We start from the raw sequence: 19383 nt of genomic DNA on the forward strand, positions 1-19383 counted from the left end.
GGCCGTATATGACAAATCATCAGCTAATATCATACTAATTGGTGAAAAAATGAAGGCTTTTCTTCTAAAATCAGGAATGAGACAAGGTTGCTCACTCTCTCCACTCTTATTCAACATAATTCTGGAAGTTTTAGCCAGAGCTATCAGGTAAGAGAAAGAAATAAAATGCATCCATAATAGGAAAAAAGTAAAAGTGTCACTTTTTGCAGATTACATGATCCTGTATCTAGAAATTCCCAAGGACTCCACTGATAAATGATTAGAAACAATAAACCAAAACAGTAAAATTGCAGAATACACAATCAATATACAAAAGTCTACTGTTTTCCTATACACCAGTGATGAAACATTGGAAAATTAACTCAAAAAATTCTTTTACAATTGCAACAACAAAAAAGTATCTAAGAATAAACTTAACAAGGGATGTGAAGAACCTATATACTGAAAACTACAAAACATCACTGAAAGAAATTGAAAAAGACACAATGAAATGGAAAAAATATTCCATGTCCATGGATTGGAAGAATCAACATAGTTAAAATGGCCATATTACCCAAAGCAATATACAAATTTAATGCAATCTCCATCAAAATCCCAATGTCATTTTTTAAAGAAATAGAACAGAAAATTACCAAGTTTGTATGGAACCATAAATAAAACAATATAGCCAAAGTAATCTGAGGAAAAAGAATAAAGCTGGAGGTCTCATACTGCCTGACTTCAAATTATACTATAGAGCCACGATAATCAAAACAGCAGGGTATTGGCAGAAAAATAGACATATAGACCAATGGAACTGAATTGAGATCCCAGAAATAAAACCACATATATATGGACAAATCACCTTTGACAAAGGAGCCAAAAACATACAATGGAGAAAATAAAGCTTCTTCAATAAAAGGTGCTGGGAAAAGTAGAAAGCCACATTCAAAAGAAAGAAACTTGACTACATCTTGTTCCCCTGCACAAAAAATTAATTCAAAATGGATCAAAGACCTAAATATAAGATCTGAAACAATAAATAATATAGAAGAAAACACAGGTACTAACTCATGGACCTTGGCCATGTTCGCTATGGCCATAGAGAACAATTTATTAACTTGACTCCAAAAACAAGAAAAGTAAAGGCAAAAATAAATGAATGGGACTATATCAATCAAAAAAGCTTCTGAACAATGAATGAAATTTACAACAAAACAAGTAGGAAGCCAACCAAATGAGAGAGAATATTTGCAAACAACAGCTCCAATAAGGGGTTAAAATCCAAAATATAAGAAGAACTCACAAAGCTCAGCAACAAACAAACAAACAATCTAATTAAAAATTGGGGGGGGGGGAGAACCTGAACAGACATTTTTCCCAAGAGGACATCAAATGTCCAACACATGTATGAAAAGATACTCATCTTCACTGGCTATCAGAGAAATGCAAATCAAAACTATAATGAAATACAACCTCACACATGTTAGATTGGCTATTATCAACAAGACAGGTAATAACAAATGTTGGGGAGGCTGCAGAGAAAAAGGAACTCTCATTCACTGCTGGTGGGAATGTAAAGTAGTACAACCATTATGGAAGAAAGTATGGTGGTTCCTAAAAAAATTAAGACTAGAATTATCATATGACCCAGCAATTCCTCTACTGGGTATCTATCCCCAAAACTTGAAAACAGTGGTACATAAAGACACATGCACTTCCATGTTCATTGCTGAATTATTCACAGTGGCCAAGACATGGAAATAAAGTATCTCTCCATAGAGAATTAGATAAAGAAGATGTGGTACATATATACAATGGATTACTGCTCAGCCATAAGAAATGATGACATAGTGACATTTACAACATGTATGGACCTTGAGAATATTATACTGAGTGAAATAAGTTAATCAGAAAGAGCTAAGAACTGTATGATTTCACTCATAGGTGGGATATAAAACTGAGACTCATGGACATAGATAAAAGTGAAGTGGTTACCAGGGGGAAGATGATGTTGGGGAGGGGAATAGAGAGAGGAGATGGTGGGAAGGGTGTAAACGGATAAATATAAGGTGACAAAAAAAGATTTGACTTTGGGTGATGGGTATACAACATAATCAACAGTTCAAATGCTATAGAAATGTTTACTTGAAATTTATGTATTCTTATTGATCAATGTCACCCTGTTAAATTTAATTTTCTAAATACAATTTTTAAAGAAAAGAAAGAAAGAAATGAGTGTGTGCCCCATACTTTCTCCAACCAAATCTTTCCCAGGACAAAATCATGACTCCAACATGTTCTCTCCCAATCTGTCTTCCTGCAGCAAAAGGGCATTTACTCTGTATCGTCTGACTTGTGCTTGTAAAAGAGTAACAAAGACATTTATTAAACCAATGGGTCTATTAAGGCACATGCATGCACGCACACACATACACCTCAGCTGAACTCTCTCCTTTGAATTGCTTTCCTCACAAAATCTTTTTAGGTTGTGTAATTAGCCTTACCCATTAAAACTATGACTGAAAAAGTAATGTGTGTATGTGTGTGTATATCTCTGTTAGTGTTGCATATTCGCTGAAACCAAGTAATGAGCTATATGTCATATATAAGTATGAAGGAACCTCAAAGTGTTTTTCTAATTCAGATTAGAAAGTTGCCCACTTTATCTGACAGACAGTATTGTTTGATGAAGAGCATTATTAGTATTTCCACCTCGTCAGCGTCTAGGATAGTCACAGCAGTTGCTGTTCTCATTCTTTCCATCTGAACATCTTCATCCTCTGCTTCAGGTTCCTCTGGGTTTGGAAGAGCTTTACTGCTTCTTGGTGAAATTTTCTAAAAATCAAATCAGGTTTCCAGGTGAAAAACTGGTAGCAGAAATAATGAACTTTCTGTAAACTGCGATCAATTGTTTGAATAAATTGAGTAACTGTGAGCATGACCTAATCTTGATGTTTCTGCTCTATGTCCTGTGCCTTGCAAACAGCCAGCTGTTCATCAATGATTCAAATGAAACTACTTTTACATTACCCTTGCTTTGTGTCTAAGTTTAATTCTCTTTGTTGGTTGTGACTTCTTTTTTTAAATAATTAAACAGTACTCACATTCTTGATAAAGGGTTTTAGGGCAAGGTTGATAAAGGGATCTAGGAACGGTGGTTTTGACCCAGATAATCTGGAAGTCTGAAGGCTTTGGGGCAAGAATAGATTCAAACATTTGGAATCAGAGATGTATTCCAGAAAACCTAATATATATTATCACCAGATGCTGAGCATTGTCAGTTCTTGGGACCACGTGTCAGAATCACTCTTTCCTGACTTCTCCCAAATTAATTCTTCTCCTTCATCATCCCCATCACTGATTATAGCTCATTCCTGTCTCCCTCCCTCGTGCCATCCCAAATTGCTGCTGTCAGCCAATTTCCTACATGGTTGTCATCTTCTTACTCTCCTGCTCTAGTACCTACATTAGACCTGAGCTTGATTAATATTTTGTAAGTTAGGCAAGGTTTTCAAAACATACCTGTCTGTTTCCCACTGTGTGATTTGTAGAACGTTTCCTATGGACCCTTTTCCAAGATACTCTAATATCTAGCTTCATTTTAATTTTCCATTAACCTCTAACACAAGACTTCAAGTTTGTTCCAGCTGACTTCTTGAAGCCACAGGATAGTGGCAGTTATTACAATTTTTGTCCTTTTGCTCAGACTTCTCTTCCTTCATAGATTGGCTACACTTACCTAATTGCTTGTCTACACTTAGCCATTATTTTTAAGTACAACTTCTTTTTATTATTATTATTAATTTTAATGGGGTGACATTGATAAATCAAGGCACATATGTTGAGAGAAAACATCTCCAGGTTATTTTGACATTTGATTATGTCCGACTTCTTGTATATGACTTTATTCAAATATGTCAGTGAAATTATGGTCTGCCTTAATTTTTCAGTGTCTTATGTGTGGTAATGTAGCCTTTTTCACTAGATTATAAGTTTATTAAAGTACCAAGAATTATAATTTTGAATACTACAGAGCCCCTTAAAAATATTCTGCACAGTATTTTTTTATTCAATTAAGTTAAGCCTATTAAAATAAAACATGAAATTCTATTTGAATTCTCTCAACCTGAACACAGGATCCTTTCTCATTGATTTCTTCCCAAAGTTTGTTTCTAGACATCATAGAATAAAAAGGAAAATGAAGAACTGAAGATAAGGCTAGGGGGAGAAAAAATAATCAAAATTAGCATCATCATGAAAACAACAATTTCAATATTAGGTTTGACTTAAGGAATGAGTTTGATCATATATAAAGATAGGTTTGACAACATTGTCACTAGATTGAAAAATGTTTTTAATATTCTATGGAATTCTCAGACTTATCTTCACAGCTCTTCAGAGAAGTCATGACAGGAATAGTAGTAATGAGGTGATACTAACTCTATCCATGCTTCATACTCAGTGTCAGGTGATCATTATAAAGTTAGTGGTCCAAAATTTAAAGCCTCTGTTGGTGTGTGTGCACAGGTTGAGTTTCCTAAAGTGCCAGCTTCTTAAGCATGTGAATTAAAATTTTAATTTAATGTGTGCTTGCTTCAGCAGCATATATACTAAAATTGGAAGATACAGAGATGATTAGCATGGCCTCTGCTCAATGATAACACGCAAATTCATGAAGTGTTCCAAATTTTTATGGGGGGCACAAAGCAGAGGTGGTTGAGGGTGTTATATTGAGTGAAACACTTAAAACCAGGTCAACACAATAAATTAAAAGTAAAATTTTTTTTAAAAATGAAAGAAATATCTTTGCAAAAACTTGTAGGCCAACAGGGAAAAAATTACTTTAATGCAAAGCATACAAGCATGTCCCCTCATGCAAAACCATTTAAATGTAAATGTCTTCTTACTATTAGCAATGCCAGATATCCAAGATGATGCTTGAAAAGTCCTAAATATTCCACAGAGTCAGGAGAAATCTGTAAAACAAGGGGGGGAGCAAAGAGTGTTTAGGTGCACCTTCATCTGTTTGGGAATCTCATCTCACTTAAGATCAGTGAATGCCCATTCCATGACCTTTCCAGCCTTCCTTGTGAGTTTTGCCTGTACACCAGGTAAAAAGTCAATTACTGACTGTGCAGCATACCTCCCTTGCCTCTAATGTCACTTGGTGACCTGTACCCATGCTTGGCTCAAATGCTTCTAGGTTTAACTCTGTGAGCCGGTAGGATTCCCTCTACTGGGATAACCTCAGTGGTGCTGGCAGGACCCGTCTAAGCCAGAAGTGGGATTTGTATTAAGACAGCCCTCTCCCCTAACTTGACATTTCTTTCTCTCCACAGCTGAGTCCCTTCCCTCTCTTCTTCTCCCACAGCCCTAGAACCATTACATTGCTCTGTCCACTGCTACACACACTCAGAAAGAATTGTGACAGTCTCTCATGCTGAACACAAAGCTCTTCACCTGGAGTTTTACATGCAGACAATTAAGTGCATGACTATACGGTTTCCATTAAATTTGCAATACATTTTGAGACATGTCCAAATTTTTTAGTGAATTAAGAATAGAGAACTAATTCTGTTTCTTGAGCTATATTTCCCAAGATGTCTTTTCTGAGCAACTTAAAACTGATGTAGTAAATCCCTAATTATCACAGCCATCCAACACCCCCCCATAAAAGATGATGATTCTGTTTTGCATCATTGGATGATTGACATCATTTCAATTGATCTTGCTCTCCTAAGTGCTTTAGTCACTCATTTTCAATAGCTATACCACATCCAAAATCAACTTTAGAACCCCTGACCTTTGCCTTGTCTACCACCAATTTTTTTTCAGCTTCCTTACTCTAGTATCCTTATTCTATAATTTGGAGTTGGTGAACCTCCAAGCCACCAACCCCACTGCTTTCCACTGTTCATAACCCCTTCATTTCCTTCATTTCTTCATTCCCTAGCTTAGAATCCTTGAACCATTGTTATAATTCATTTTTATACAGACCTGTTGCTTCCTTATTCTTTCCTTTGTCAGACTCATTTTGCAAAACACTAACCCTGATTGAATGCAACCCTCAACTTGCCTTGAGCTACAACTAAATAGCAGACCGTGATAACAAACACACTCAATTTAACTGACTTCACTTGAAAAGTGGGGACAGGACAAGGCATCCTTTGGAGTCTGCCCCGTTACTCTCTGAAATAATACTCTTCATCTTTCCTTCTATCCTCAAAATCCCAACACCTTTCTTCACCTCACTTTCAGTTGATACCTTCACCCTCATTCCTAAAAAAGTACAATAAGTAAAAAGAGAATCATTGCATCTTTTCACCATCAAAGCCACCAAACTGTATTCATATACTCTGGCCACAATCTTGATACACAGAAGGAATGCCCCTACTTTTACAGACATTAATGCCTACTTGTATACTATATGATATTTTTTTCAGCTGTTCAAGGACTTGGCATCTGATGTACTCCCTCTTTCCTGTCTTCAGAAATTTCTCTAATATCATCAAAGTATCTCCTCTGTTAAACAAAAGTCTATCCTCTTAATTCACATACTAGTCCTCTCTGATAACCTTTTTAGGAAAACTCCTAAAAATATGTTTTTATAATCAACACACTATTTCCACATCTCACATTCTCTACAATTCCCACTCTCCTTAGGCTTTTGCAGTCACCCTTTCATTGAAATCTATCGTTAATAATCACCAGTGATGTCCATGCAGTCAAATCCTATGATCTTTTCTCAGTTGTCAACTTTCTAGACCTCTCATTTGATGGTTGAATCATTCCCACTTTTGAACATTCTGACATACATCCTTATATATTGATACTCTAAGTGTTTAAAGTGAGTTTTTGAGAAGGGATCCTGGCACACAACAGTCCCCCATTTTTTCCCCTACCTCAAAGGATCCTTCTCAATCTGATTTGCTGATTCCTCCTCTTCCTCATCTTTCAGTTTTGGAGTTCAAGGCCAAATCCACAAGCTGTCTTTTCATTCTAACTGTACTTACTCTGTAAGTTAAATTATCTAGTTCATTGGCTTTGAATATCATTTACATGCTGATGAATCTCAAGTATTTAACTTTAATTCCAAACTCCACAAAACCCTACATAATACATTTCAGACTCATACATCTAACTGGCTACTTGATATTTCCTAATGCATGTCTATGAGGAGCCTTAAACCTAACATGTCCAAAATAACAGAAAAAGGGCATCTTATTGGCATTTCAATAGAGTCATTTGTTTCCAGGAGTTAAAGTTATCATGAGAACTACATAATTCTACTGTGGAGTTGCCTTTGACCTTCATAAACCAAGGCAGGCTTTCCTATTACATGATAACGTGATTCTTGCTGGTGATAACTGAATTGGCTTTCAGTAGACAGAGACTTCAAACTCATACAGCTAAAGACTCTACATATATTTTTATAATATTTATGACTGTCTTCAGTAGCCAAGCATTTCATGAACTTAGGAGAAGAGTGAAATTTTTACCTCTGAAAAAATTAATAAAGAGCCAATCAATGTGAATGGTGGTATTAATATGGTGCAGGGTAACAGCCCTAGAAATCCATAATCATGTATTTTAGTAGCAATTATCGAGAAGCTAGTGACCTAAAGTGAAAATATAGTGTAGTTTCACTAACAAGCAACAGTCTGAATTTTGGGATATTTCTCAAAAGAGTAGGAATTCATCTTGTAAATGTTCTTATTTTCGATTTCCATCTCTCCCTCCAAGCCAGGACTGTCATTTTTTTTCTGCAATACAAGATTGTGTCATAATTCTGTACTGGATCAAGTATGAATTTTTTTAAGATACAACAGGGCTTCTTGAAGTCAATGTACATACAAATCAGTGGGAGTTCTAGCTAAATTCAGATTCTGACAAAGAGTTAATAACCATTACTCCACATTTTTCATTTCTTACTAGGTCAGAGACACCTTTTTAGTTTTAAGTTTACCAGCTGTTCATATTCATAGCCATGTAGTATTTATTTGAATGGATGTGCAAGAACTCAACAATTTTGCCTTTAAAAATGAGGTTTCTATTACTTTGCTCCTATATAAAGATGGTATGCATAAATTTCTGTATATTAATACATTTAGTTTTAAGCAGAGATTCTGAGAAATGTAATTGCAGGTTGAAATATATGTACATTTAAATTTTAGTAGTTACTAACAGATTAGTTTTCTAAAAAAAAATGATGACTTTCTATTCTCTCACAGATCATGTGTTATGCTATCTCACTGCAACAAGATGTTTTAATTAATTGTTGTAGGCATCTTTGTTTTACTCCTGATATTAGACGAATAACTGTATATTTTTACAATGTAACATAGTACTGGTTTTTGGTGTTTTGTTTTTCTTGTATTTCTACTAGATATATTTTTTAAAGGAAGTCACTTGACTGTCAATGATAGAATGAATAAACCATAGCATATTCATCATAGAATATACAGCAATAGAAAGCAAAAAACTACTAAGGTAGTTACCTGATGCAACATCATGGATGACTATAAAAACATATTGTTGGGAGTGACGTCATGGAAATGGCGCCGTGAGCAGCGCGTCCGACAGCTCTCCCCTAAATCACAACAAATTTATCAACTAGAAACAGAAAAATCTATCCTCGGAGCATTCCGGAATTCCACACAAACTGATAGCAAAAGGACTGTTATCACTTGAATCTGAGAGACGAGGGTGTGGAGGAAGCTACCACAGGGACGTTCATTCAAGCCGCGAAGAAGTGCCCCTGTGGTGAGTTAGCCCACACTCGGGAGCCGCCGTGAGCCGAGCCGCTGCGAGCCGAGCCGCCGCGAGCCGCCGCAAGCCGCGGGGCGCGCGCCCGGTCCGGTTGCAGAGTGAGCACCGCTTACGTTCCCAGTGGCCCGCGCACTACGAGTGAGAGTCGCCAGCCACCGGTGCCCGGAGCACCCCATTCGCGCGCGTGCCCTGGGCATTCCACGCGTCCAGAGCGCCCTACTGGCCCGCACACCCAGGGGGCCCCATTATCCTGCGCCTGGTGCGATCCAGCCGCCAGCGGCAGGGCGAGCAGGAGAGGCTTGGGAGATTCTCTCCGTGGGCGGGGCACCTCACCCAGCCATTCAAGCTAACAATCAAGTGTTGGGGGAGGGGCGCACGCAGGCAGCCTAAAATACCTTCGGGAGCACAGCTGCGACCCAATCACTGAAATTAGCTTAACCCATGAAATCTGCGCACCCTCAGTTCTAATTGATAAGATCTCTCTCAGTTCAGCGATCCAAGACAAGAGGCATGATATTTTTTAGTGCCTCTTGCTAAAGGGGCGGGGGCAACTTCTGATTGATAGAGCCTCCATATTCAGGGATAAACGCTAACAAGAAGGACTTGGCAGATAATAAGATCTATACTACACTAGTCGCAAGCAGAGACTAGTGCCTCTTCTTCCCAGCAAAAACAGGCTACAAAGTGTGGAAAGCCTGGGTTGAGAGGTCCAACTGAATGATAGGCGCTGAACAGTCACCTTGACAACAATTAACTCCCACCCCCGCCTGATTACACTGGAGGCCCTGACTGCCAGAGCCTTTCCCAAAGCTTTGCACTGAGTGGGGATAGAGTGGGGATTTCCCAGCTCTTTGAGCCTCTTACTCCCCAGGCAGAAGCAGTGGTAGCCTTATAGCTGGATCACCAGGCTGCTAATTCAGAAAGGGGGGACTAGGAGAGAGAATCGAGGAAAGCAAACTCTCTCATCATTGGACCCTGCAAACGCCAACAAGCCTTGACTACCAGCAAGACTAAAGCCAATTATATGACATTGCCATAGAATCCCATCAACTGCAAATCCCTACCTAAGTGTGACACAGGGGCAGAGCCTGGGGTACAGAGTCACCGACCAGGAAGAGGGAGAGAAAAGAAAAAGGAAGAAGTTAACATCTCAAAATCAAGAAAAATCCACAGACTTTACAACTTGTTCCACTAATTCTTTTTTTTGTTGTTGTTGTTTGTTTCTTCTATCTTATTGCCTTTATTTCCTCCACCTCGGTCCTTCTATTCTCTGCCCATCTTATGCTTCCCTTTTCTTGAACTACACTACCCATGAGTGTTACATTTTATTTCTCTTCTTCATCCTCACCCTCCTTTAAGGTTATACTCCAAAACACTTAACTCTCACTCTCTCCTCTTTTGTTTTTTTTTGTCTTGCTTTATTTTGTTTTTTTTCTCTTCCTATTTTATTTCTTCCTTCGTTTTTCTCTTTTTCTTATTTTTTCCTTTCTATTCGTTTTTTCTTTTCTCATTTTACTTTCCTCCCATTTAATCCTCAATCACGAACAAATTAGTTAATTTGGGACTCAAGGCATTTTTTGGCTTTATTTTTCTTTTTTGCTTTTGTTTTTATTTTTTTTCTTGTTTGTTTATTTTTGTGGCATTTTGGGTCCTCCCAACCCAAGGTCTCCATTGTATTTAGTCTTCGCTCCACTTAATACAACAGATTTTTACTTATTATTTTTATTTTTTTCTTCTTTATTATTCTTTTTTGGTCCTTTTTTCTGGTTCCCTCTTATCCCTCTCATTATATCTCTTAGTTGACCATCACTTACAAGCAAATCATCTTATGCTTGTCTAAGATTTTCTTCCTTTTTTTTTCTTTCTTTTTTTTTTTTTTTTTTTTTTTTTTTGCATTTAGTAGGTCCCTACTCCCTTTTTTTGCCCCTTGAACTCTTCACCCCAAATCAGGCCCTCCATTATAGGCACGATATTTCCCTGAGGAGGGGAGAGGAGGGAAAGAGAAGAAAGAAAAAAGGGGGAAATAATAAATTATTAGTTTTTTTTTTTTGTGGGGTGTTTTACCTTTTTTTTTGTTTTGTTTTTGTTTTTGTTTTACTTTTTACTCTTTATTAATTCTAATTAGTGCTATCAACAAGACCACCCTCAGATGCCAATAAGAAAGAGGAAATCGAATATTATGGATACAAAAGAAAGAGAGGTAACACAAATAGATGTGGAAAAATCTATGGAGAAAAGATTTAACATATTGGAAGCCTTGGAGCTAAATGACAGAGAATTTAAAATAGAAATCTTAAAAATACTCAGAGATATACAAGAAAACACAGATATATATAGGGAGATCAGAAAACAACTCAATGAACACAAAGAATATATTACCAAGGAAATTGAAACTATAAAAACAAATCAAACAGAAATGAAAAACTCAATTCACGAGCTGAAAAACGAGGTAACAAGCTTAGCTAACAGAACAGCCCAGATTGAAGATAGGATTAGTGAAATAGAAGACAAACAACTTGAGGCACAACAGAGAGAAGAAGAAAGAGACTCAAAAATAATAAAAAACGAGAAAGCCCTACAGGAATTGTCTGACTCCATCAGAAAGAATAACATAAGAATAATAGGTATATCAGAGGGAGAAGAAAAAGAAAATGGAATGGAGAATATACTCAAACAAATAATAGACGAGAATTTCCCAAGCCTGTGGAAAGAACTAAAGCCTCAAATTCAAGAAGCAAACAGAACACTGAGTTTTCTTAACCCCAACAAACCCACTCCAAGGCACATCATAATAAAGATGACACAAACCAATGACAAAGAAAAAATTCTCAAGGCAGCCAGGGAAAAGAAGAGTACAACATATAAAGGAAGGCCTATTAGATTATCATCAGATTTCTCAGCAGAAACTCTACAAGCTAGAAGAGAGTGGACCCCAATATTTAAAGCCCTGAAAGAGAGGAACTTTCAGCCAAGAATACTATACCCATCAAAGCTATCCTTCAAGTATGAAGGAGATATAAAAACATTCACAAATACAGAAAAAATGAGAGAATTTATCAACAGAAAGCCCCTACTCCAGGAAATACTAAAGGGGGTTTTCCAACCAGATTCAAAGAACAAAAGAAAACAACACCACAAGTAACAGCTCCACCAAGAACACAATAAAACCAAACTTAAACTGTGACAACAAAGGAAAAAAAGGGGGGAGAGGATGGAGATTAACAGTAGCAAAGGACGATGAAGTGCAAAAATACTTATAAGATAGGGTACTACAATGAATATGGTAGGTACCCTTTTCATTACTTAATGGTAACCACCCTTGAAAAAACCACCACAAAAACACTTGACTTAAAAAAGGTAGCAACAGAGGAAAGAAGTATGGAACACAAACAAACAAAAACAAATGATAGAAAAACAAAAGAGAAGAATCAAACTAGATACAAAACTAACAGAAAGCAATTTATAAAATGGCAGTAGGGAACCCACAAGTGTCAATAATTACACTATATGTAAATGGATTAAACTTACCAATAAAAAGACACAGAGTAGCAGAATGGATTAAAAAAGAAAATCCAACTATATGCTGCCTACAAGAAACACATCTAAGCAACAAGGATAAAAACAAATTCAAAGTGAAAGGCTGGAAAACAATACTCCAAGCAAACAACACCCCAAAAAAAGCAGGTGTAGCAATACTCATATCTAATAATGCTGACTACAAGACAGAAAAAGTACTCAGAGACAAAAATGGTCATTTCATAATGATTAAGGGGAAGTTGAATCAAGAAGACATAAGAATCCTTAATATATATGCACCAAACCAAGGAGCACCAAAATATATAAGACAGCTACTTATTGACCTTAAAACAAAAACTAACAAAAATACAATCATACTTGGAGACCTCAATACACCGCTGACGGCTCTAGATCGGTCATCCAAACAGAGAATCAACAAAGACATAGTGGCCTTAAACGAAATACTAGAACACCGGGATATGATAGACATCTACAGGACACTTCATCCCAAAGCGACAGAGTATACATTTTTCTCTAGTGTACATGGAACATTCTCAAGAATTGACCATATGTTGGGCCACAAAGACAATATCAGCAAATTTAGAAAAATTGAAATTGTACCAAGCATATTTTCTGATCATAAAGCCTTGAAACTAGAATTCAACTGCAAAAAAGAGGGGGAAAAACCCACAAAAATGTGGAAACTAAACAACATACTTCTAAAAAATGAATGGGTCAAAGAAGAAATAAGCGCAGAGATCAAAAGATATATACAGACAAATGAAAGTGAAAATACGACATATCAGAATCTCTGGGATGCAGCAAAAGCAGTAATAAGAGGAAAGTTCATATCACTTCAGGCCTATATGAACAAACAAGAGAGAGCCGAAGTAAACCACTTAACTTCACACCTTAAGGAACTAGAAAAAGAAGAACAAAGACAACCCAAAACCTGCCGAAGAAAGGAGATAATAAAAATCAGAGCAGAAATAAATGAAATAGAGAACAGAAAAACTATAGAAAAAATCAATAAAACAAGGAGTTGGTTCTTTGAAAAGATCAACAAAATTGACAAACCCTTGGCAAGACTCACCAAGGAAAAAAGGCACAGGACTCAAATAAATAAAATCCAAAATGAAAGAGGAGAGATCACCACAGACATCATAGATATACAAAGAATTATTGTAGAATACTATGAAAAATTATATGCCACCAAATACAACAATCTAGAAGAAATGGATAAATTCCTAGAACAATACAACCTTCCTAGATTGAGTCACGAAGAAGCAGAAAGCCTAAACAGACCAATCAGCAGGGAGGAAATAGAAAAAACTATTAAAAACCTCCCCAAAAATAAAAGTCCAGGCCCAGACGGTTATACTAGTGAATTCTATCAAACATTCAAAGAAGACTTGGCTCCTATTCTACTCAAAGTCTTCCAAAAAATTGAAGAAGAAGCAATACTTCCAAACACATTTTATGAGGCCAACATAACCCTCATACCAAAACCTAGCAAGGATGGCACAAAGAAAGAAAACTACAGACCAATATCTCTAATGAATACAGATGCTAAAATACTAAAGAAAATACTGGCAAACCGAATACAACAACATATTAAAAAAATAATACATCATGATCAAGTGGGATTCATCCCAGAATCTCAAGGATGGTTCAACATACGCAAAACGGTTAACGTAATACACCATATCAACAAAACAAAGAACAAAAATCACATGATCTTATCAATAGATGCAGAAAAGGCTTTTGATAAAATACAACACAATTTTATGTTTAAGACTCTCAACAAAATGGGTATAGAAGGAAAATATCTCAACATGATAAAGGCCATATATGATAAACCATCAGCCAACATCCTATTAAACGGCATAAAACTGAGGACTTTCTACCTTAAATCAGGAACAAGACAGGGTTGTCCACTCTCTCCACTCTTATTTAACGTGGTGCTAGAAGTTCTGGCCAGAGCAATCAGACAAGACAAAGAAATAAAAGGCATCCATATCGGAAAAGAAGAAGTAAAGGTATCACTTTTTGCTGATGATATGATCCTATACATCGAAAACCCAAAGGACTCCACAAAAAGATTATTAGAAACAATAAACCAATACAGTAAGGTCGCAGGATACAAAATTAACATACAAAAGTCCATAGCCTTTCTATATGCCAACAATGAATTATTAGAAAACGAACTCAAAAAAATAATCCCCTTCACGATTGCAACAAAAAAAATAAAATACCTAGGAATAAACATAACAAAGAACGTAAAGGACCTATATAATGAAAATTACAAAGCATTGTTAAGAGAAATCGAAAAAGATACAATGAGATGGAAAAATATTCCTTGTTCTTGGATAGGAAGAATAAATATAATCAAAATGGCCATATTACCCAAAGCAATATACAAATTTAATGCAATTCCCATCAAAATCCCTATGAGATTTTTTAAAGAAATGGAACAAAAAATCATCAGATTTATATGGAACTATAAAAAACCCCGAATAGCCAAAACAATCCTAAGGAAAAAGAATGAAGCTGGGGGCATTACAATACCTGACTTTAAACTATATTATAGGGCCACGATAATCAAAACAGCATGGTATTGGCAGAAAAATAGACACTCAGACCAATGGAACAGAATAGAAAGCCCAGAAATAAAACCACATATATATGGTCAAATAATCTTTGATAAAGGGGCCAACAACACACAATGGAGAAAAGAAAGCCTCTTCAACAAATGGTGTTGGGAAAACTGGAAAGCCACATGCAAAAGAATGAAACTCGACTACAGCCTGTCCCCGTGTACTAAAATTAATTCAAAATGGATCAAAGACCTAAATATAAGACCTGAAACAATAAAGTACATAGAAGAAGACATAGGTACTAAAATCATGGACCTGGGTTTTAAAGAACATTTTATGAACTTGACTCCAATGGCAAGAGAAGTGAAGGCAAAGATAAATGAATGGGACTACATCAGAATAAAAAGTTTCTGCTCAGCAAGAGAAACTGATATCAAAATAAACAGAAAGCCAACTAAATGGGAAATGATATTTTCAAACAACAGCTCAGATAAGGGCCTAATATCCAAAATTTACAAAGAACTCATAAAACTCAACAACAAACAAACAAACAATCCAATAAAAAAATGGGAAGAGGACATGAACAGACACTTCTCCCAGGAAGAGATACAAATGGCCAACAGATATATGAAAAGATGCTCAGCTTCATTAGTTATTAGAGAAATGCAAATCAAAACTACAATGAGATACCACCTCACTCCTGTTAGATTAGCTATTATCAACAAGACGGGTAATAGCAAATGTTGGAGAGGCTGTGGAGAAAAAGGAACCCTCATTCACTGTTGGTGGGAATGTAAAGTAGTACAACCATTATGGAGGAAAGTATGGTGGTTCCTCAAAAAACTGCAAATAGAACTACCTTATGACCCAGTAATCCCTCTACTGGGTATATACCCCAAAACCTCAGAAACATTGATACGTGAAGACACATGTAGCCCCATGTTCATTGCAGCACTGTTCACAGTGGCCAAGACATAGAAACAACCAAAAAGCCCTTCAATAGAAGACTGGATAAAGAAGATGTGGCACATATACACTATGGAATACTACTCAGCCATAAGAAATGATGACATCAGATCATTTACAGCAAAATGGTGGGATCTTGATAACATTATAAGGAGTGAAATAAGTAAATCAGAACAAAACAAGAACTACATGGTTCCATACATTGGTGGAACATAAAAATGAGACTAAGAGACATGGACAAGAGTGTGGTGGTTACCAAGGGTGGGGGGAGGGAGGACATGGGAGGGAGGGAGGGAGAGAGTTAGGGGGAGGGGGAGGGGCACAGAGAACTAGATAGAGGGTGGCGGAGGACAGTCTGACTTTGGGCGAGGGGTTTGCAACATAATTTAATGACAAAATAACCTAGACATGTTTTCTTTGAATATATGTACCCTGATTTATTAATGTCATCCCATTACCATTAATAAAAATTTATTATAAAAAAAAAAAAAAAAAAGAAATGGTACATATACACAATGGAATATTATGGGGCTATGAAAAAGAAGGAAATATTACTTTTGCGACAATATGGATGGACCTGAAAACTATTATGTTAAGTGAAATAAGCCAGGCAGAGAAAGAAAAATATCATATGACCTCATTCATTTGAGGAATCCGATAAACAATATGAACTGAGGAGCAGAATAGAGACAGAGGTGGGATCAAAGGATCCAGAAGGAAAGCGGACAGAGGGAAAGGGGATGATTGGGTGATAGGATAGAATGAGAGCAGAAAAGCAAATCCTGGAGGGAAGGGAGGAGGGAGTTATGGGGAGGGGGACGGGAGAATGTACTGGGGAACACGGGGGAGGGGAGGATGTATTCGGGGAACACTAGAAATTGTAATATGTAAACACAATAAATTAATTTTAAAAAGAAAAAAAAACAAAAACAAAACATATTGTTAATTAAGAGCAGATATAGAATATGTGATTCCACTTTCATTAAGTTCATAAGCTGGATAAACTAATCTATGATATATAATTGTTCCTATGTAGGTTATACTTTTCAATAAAAATTTATTTTAAAAGGATTACATTGGTTATTACGTACAGAATATTACAGGAGGAAAGAGAAGAAAGAGGGAGAGCAGTTATAGATCCTGTTTTAAAACTTCAGTTGAAAGTTGCTGAAAGCTTAGACAATGGCTGTGGCAGTGACACTAAGGCACACCAAACAGAAGAGAAAACTGTTGAGTCTAAAGCACATACAAATGGATTGAATGTGAGCAGAAACAGAGATAGGAATCATAGATAAGTCTAGATTTTTGATCTGGGCAATTATCTGGGTAGATTGTACTATACTAAAGTCATAGATTAAGAGACAAAGAAGGATAAGATTAGGGAAAGGATTATATTTTAGATATGTGATCATTGAGGTATTTTTTAAAGTATCCATGTGAAATTGTAAGTGAACTATTGGAGGTAGACGTCTCTAGCTCTGGAGATAGGTTATACCTGGAGACATGTTTGAGGTCATAGTTTATAAATGGTGTACACCCTCACATATATTACTATATATATATATATGCCTGATTATTTTAGAGTAATTAGAATCTTCTAGAGAGCAGTATTAATTTACTATTTTTCTTAGCATAAAGATTAAAATATATGTTTTTAAAATTATGTAAAGTGATTTAAAAACAAAATAATATGTACTATATGCATACTTACAATTAAGAAAAAAATGACCAAAGGCCTTATTTTTCCTCCCATTGCAAAAAAATGAATGAAATTATATATGTCAAGAAAATGAGAAACAAGACATATCGAACACTACTCAGGATCTGAAAAGAGAATATTAAGATTAGATAAGGAAAATGCTATGTAGGAAGGTATTCATAATTAAACTTCAACTTTCCAAGCTATGCTTTAGCACAAGTAATGTGAAGTTCTTTGGTTTAAGATGAATAACGTTACAGCATTCATTAAAATAATCTAATAAAACCATTCCATAATTTTTGCCACTTACCTGAACTAACAGGTTTTGGATTATAAATATAATTTCATCTGGGTTAAAAATGTAATCCATTACTTGCATTACAAGGAGGATCAGCCAGTACAGGGGAACGTCCACCAGTGCCTGCCCAATCCAGTAAGAAGAAGGGAGGAGCCCTGAAATACACAGCTGGGAGTGAGCTTTATTCTGGTTTAAAAAAAAAAAATAGAAGTCACCCAAAGACCCTGAATAGTTAAGACTGAGAAATTACAAATATGTATTCACATTCTATGTCCCTTTTATATATTATGCTGATTTAGTACATGAGTTTTGCTTACCACACTCCTGCTTCAGGGATGTTAATATTGCTGTAAACCACATGACAATTTTGTTATCTAAAGGAAAAATGCACCAACATGGCTAGCATGCATTTCATCACAGAATGACTAGGTGCTGCCTCAAAGAGAAGATACCTGCTCCTTTCTTTCCAAAGTTACTCTTCCCTTAGGCACCACAAAACTTGCAAATAGTACAAAGATTCACAAGATGTAAGTCAACAATTTCCTATAAGATAGATAACTTGTATGCTGAATGTAAACAGTACATTCATAATTGGCATTTTATTTGAGGTGGACAGGTCAGGAGCACTGCAGGCAGAGGGGCTAGGAGGAGAAAAGGCCGGGCAATGGGTAGAGCTGATGTTTTGGGGAAACTGGAAAGAAGCAAGTAGAGCTAGCTAGACATGGTTATCAAGAGGAGAGCGTCATCAGATCAAAGTGGAAAGAGACACCTGCATCCAGATCATACATGACTTTTCAGGATACCCAAGTATTTCATTCTTGCTCCTCAGTTCGGTGAGGAAACACTGAAGGGATTTAGGCATGTAGTTAATAAGGTCCAGTTTCTGTTTTTAAGATATTGCTCTGTTACACTGTGTGGAAATGGAATAAGGAGAAGACAAAGGAGGATCCCTAGCGAGCCATTTGGGAGGCTGGTGTGCTCATACACGACAGAGATGACAGTGGCTTTGACCACAATGTTGCAGAAGACAGAGCAGAATGTGGAAAGACTCCAGATCTATTTCTATGAGAGGTAAACTCCTTGACTTCGCCATTAGCTGGCCATGGAGGTTAGGGAGAGAGCAGTAGCAATGTCATGGAGTTGCCAGTTAAATTTGCATTTTAAATAAATACCTTTTTTTTTTAGTATAAATATATCCTAACCAATATTTTGGACATACTTATACCAAAAAGAAATTATTCAATGTTTACCTGATATCAATGTTTAACTTGGTATTGGTAATTTTATTTGCTTAATCTGGTAACTATCACAAGAATAATTCCTAGGTTTTGGTCTAAAGTAAAAGAATAAAAGGTAATCTAATATTTATGCAAATGAGTAACAATGGAGTATGTAGGATTTAGAGAAAAAGATTTCTTCTCTGATAATGTTTATTCCTAGTGAGGGGAAGACAACAAGTGAGAAAAGATTCAGACAGCGATAACATGGTGCACAGACTTGTTAAATGAGCTTACGTAGCCGTGATGGGGAATCTGTTTCAAACTGGGTAAGCAGAG

At 36.4% G+C, this 19383-nt stretch overlaps 1 protein-coding gene and 1 non-coding gene across 2 annotated transcripts in view; one reads left to right on the plus strand and one right to left on the minus strand.

The window, feature by feature from the left end:
• The window catches only part of ABCA9 (ATP binding cassette subfamily A member 9), a 99589-nt gene that overhangs the window by 21487 nt on the left and 58719 nt on the right, over positions 1-19383 (minus strand). The window contains 7 exon segments of the mRNA XM_066386585.1: positions 2695-2815; positions 4109-4200; positions 4890-4958; positions 7482-7593; positions 15839-15858; positions 17538-17654; positions 17840-18013. Coding sequence (XP_066242682.1) covers positions 2695-2815; positions 4109-4200; positions 4890-4958; positions 7482-7593; positions 15839-15858; positions 17538-17654; positions 17840-18013 — 705 coding nt within the window.
• Positions 4569-4674, plus strand: LOC136407284 (U6 spliceosomal RNA). The gene has a single exon (XR_010751839.1). It is a non-coding gene; the product is annotated as a U6 spliceosomal RNA (small nuclear RNA).

Source organism: Saccopteryx leptura, chromosome 5 (assembly GCF_036850995.1).
Source record: "Saccopteryx leptura isolate mSacLep1 chromosome 5, mSacLep1_pri_phased_curated, whole genome shotgun sequence".
NCBI lineage: Eukaryota > Metazoa > Chordata > Mammalia > Chiroptera > Emballonuridae > Saccopteryx > Saccopteryx leptura.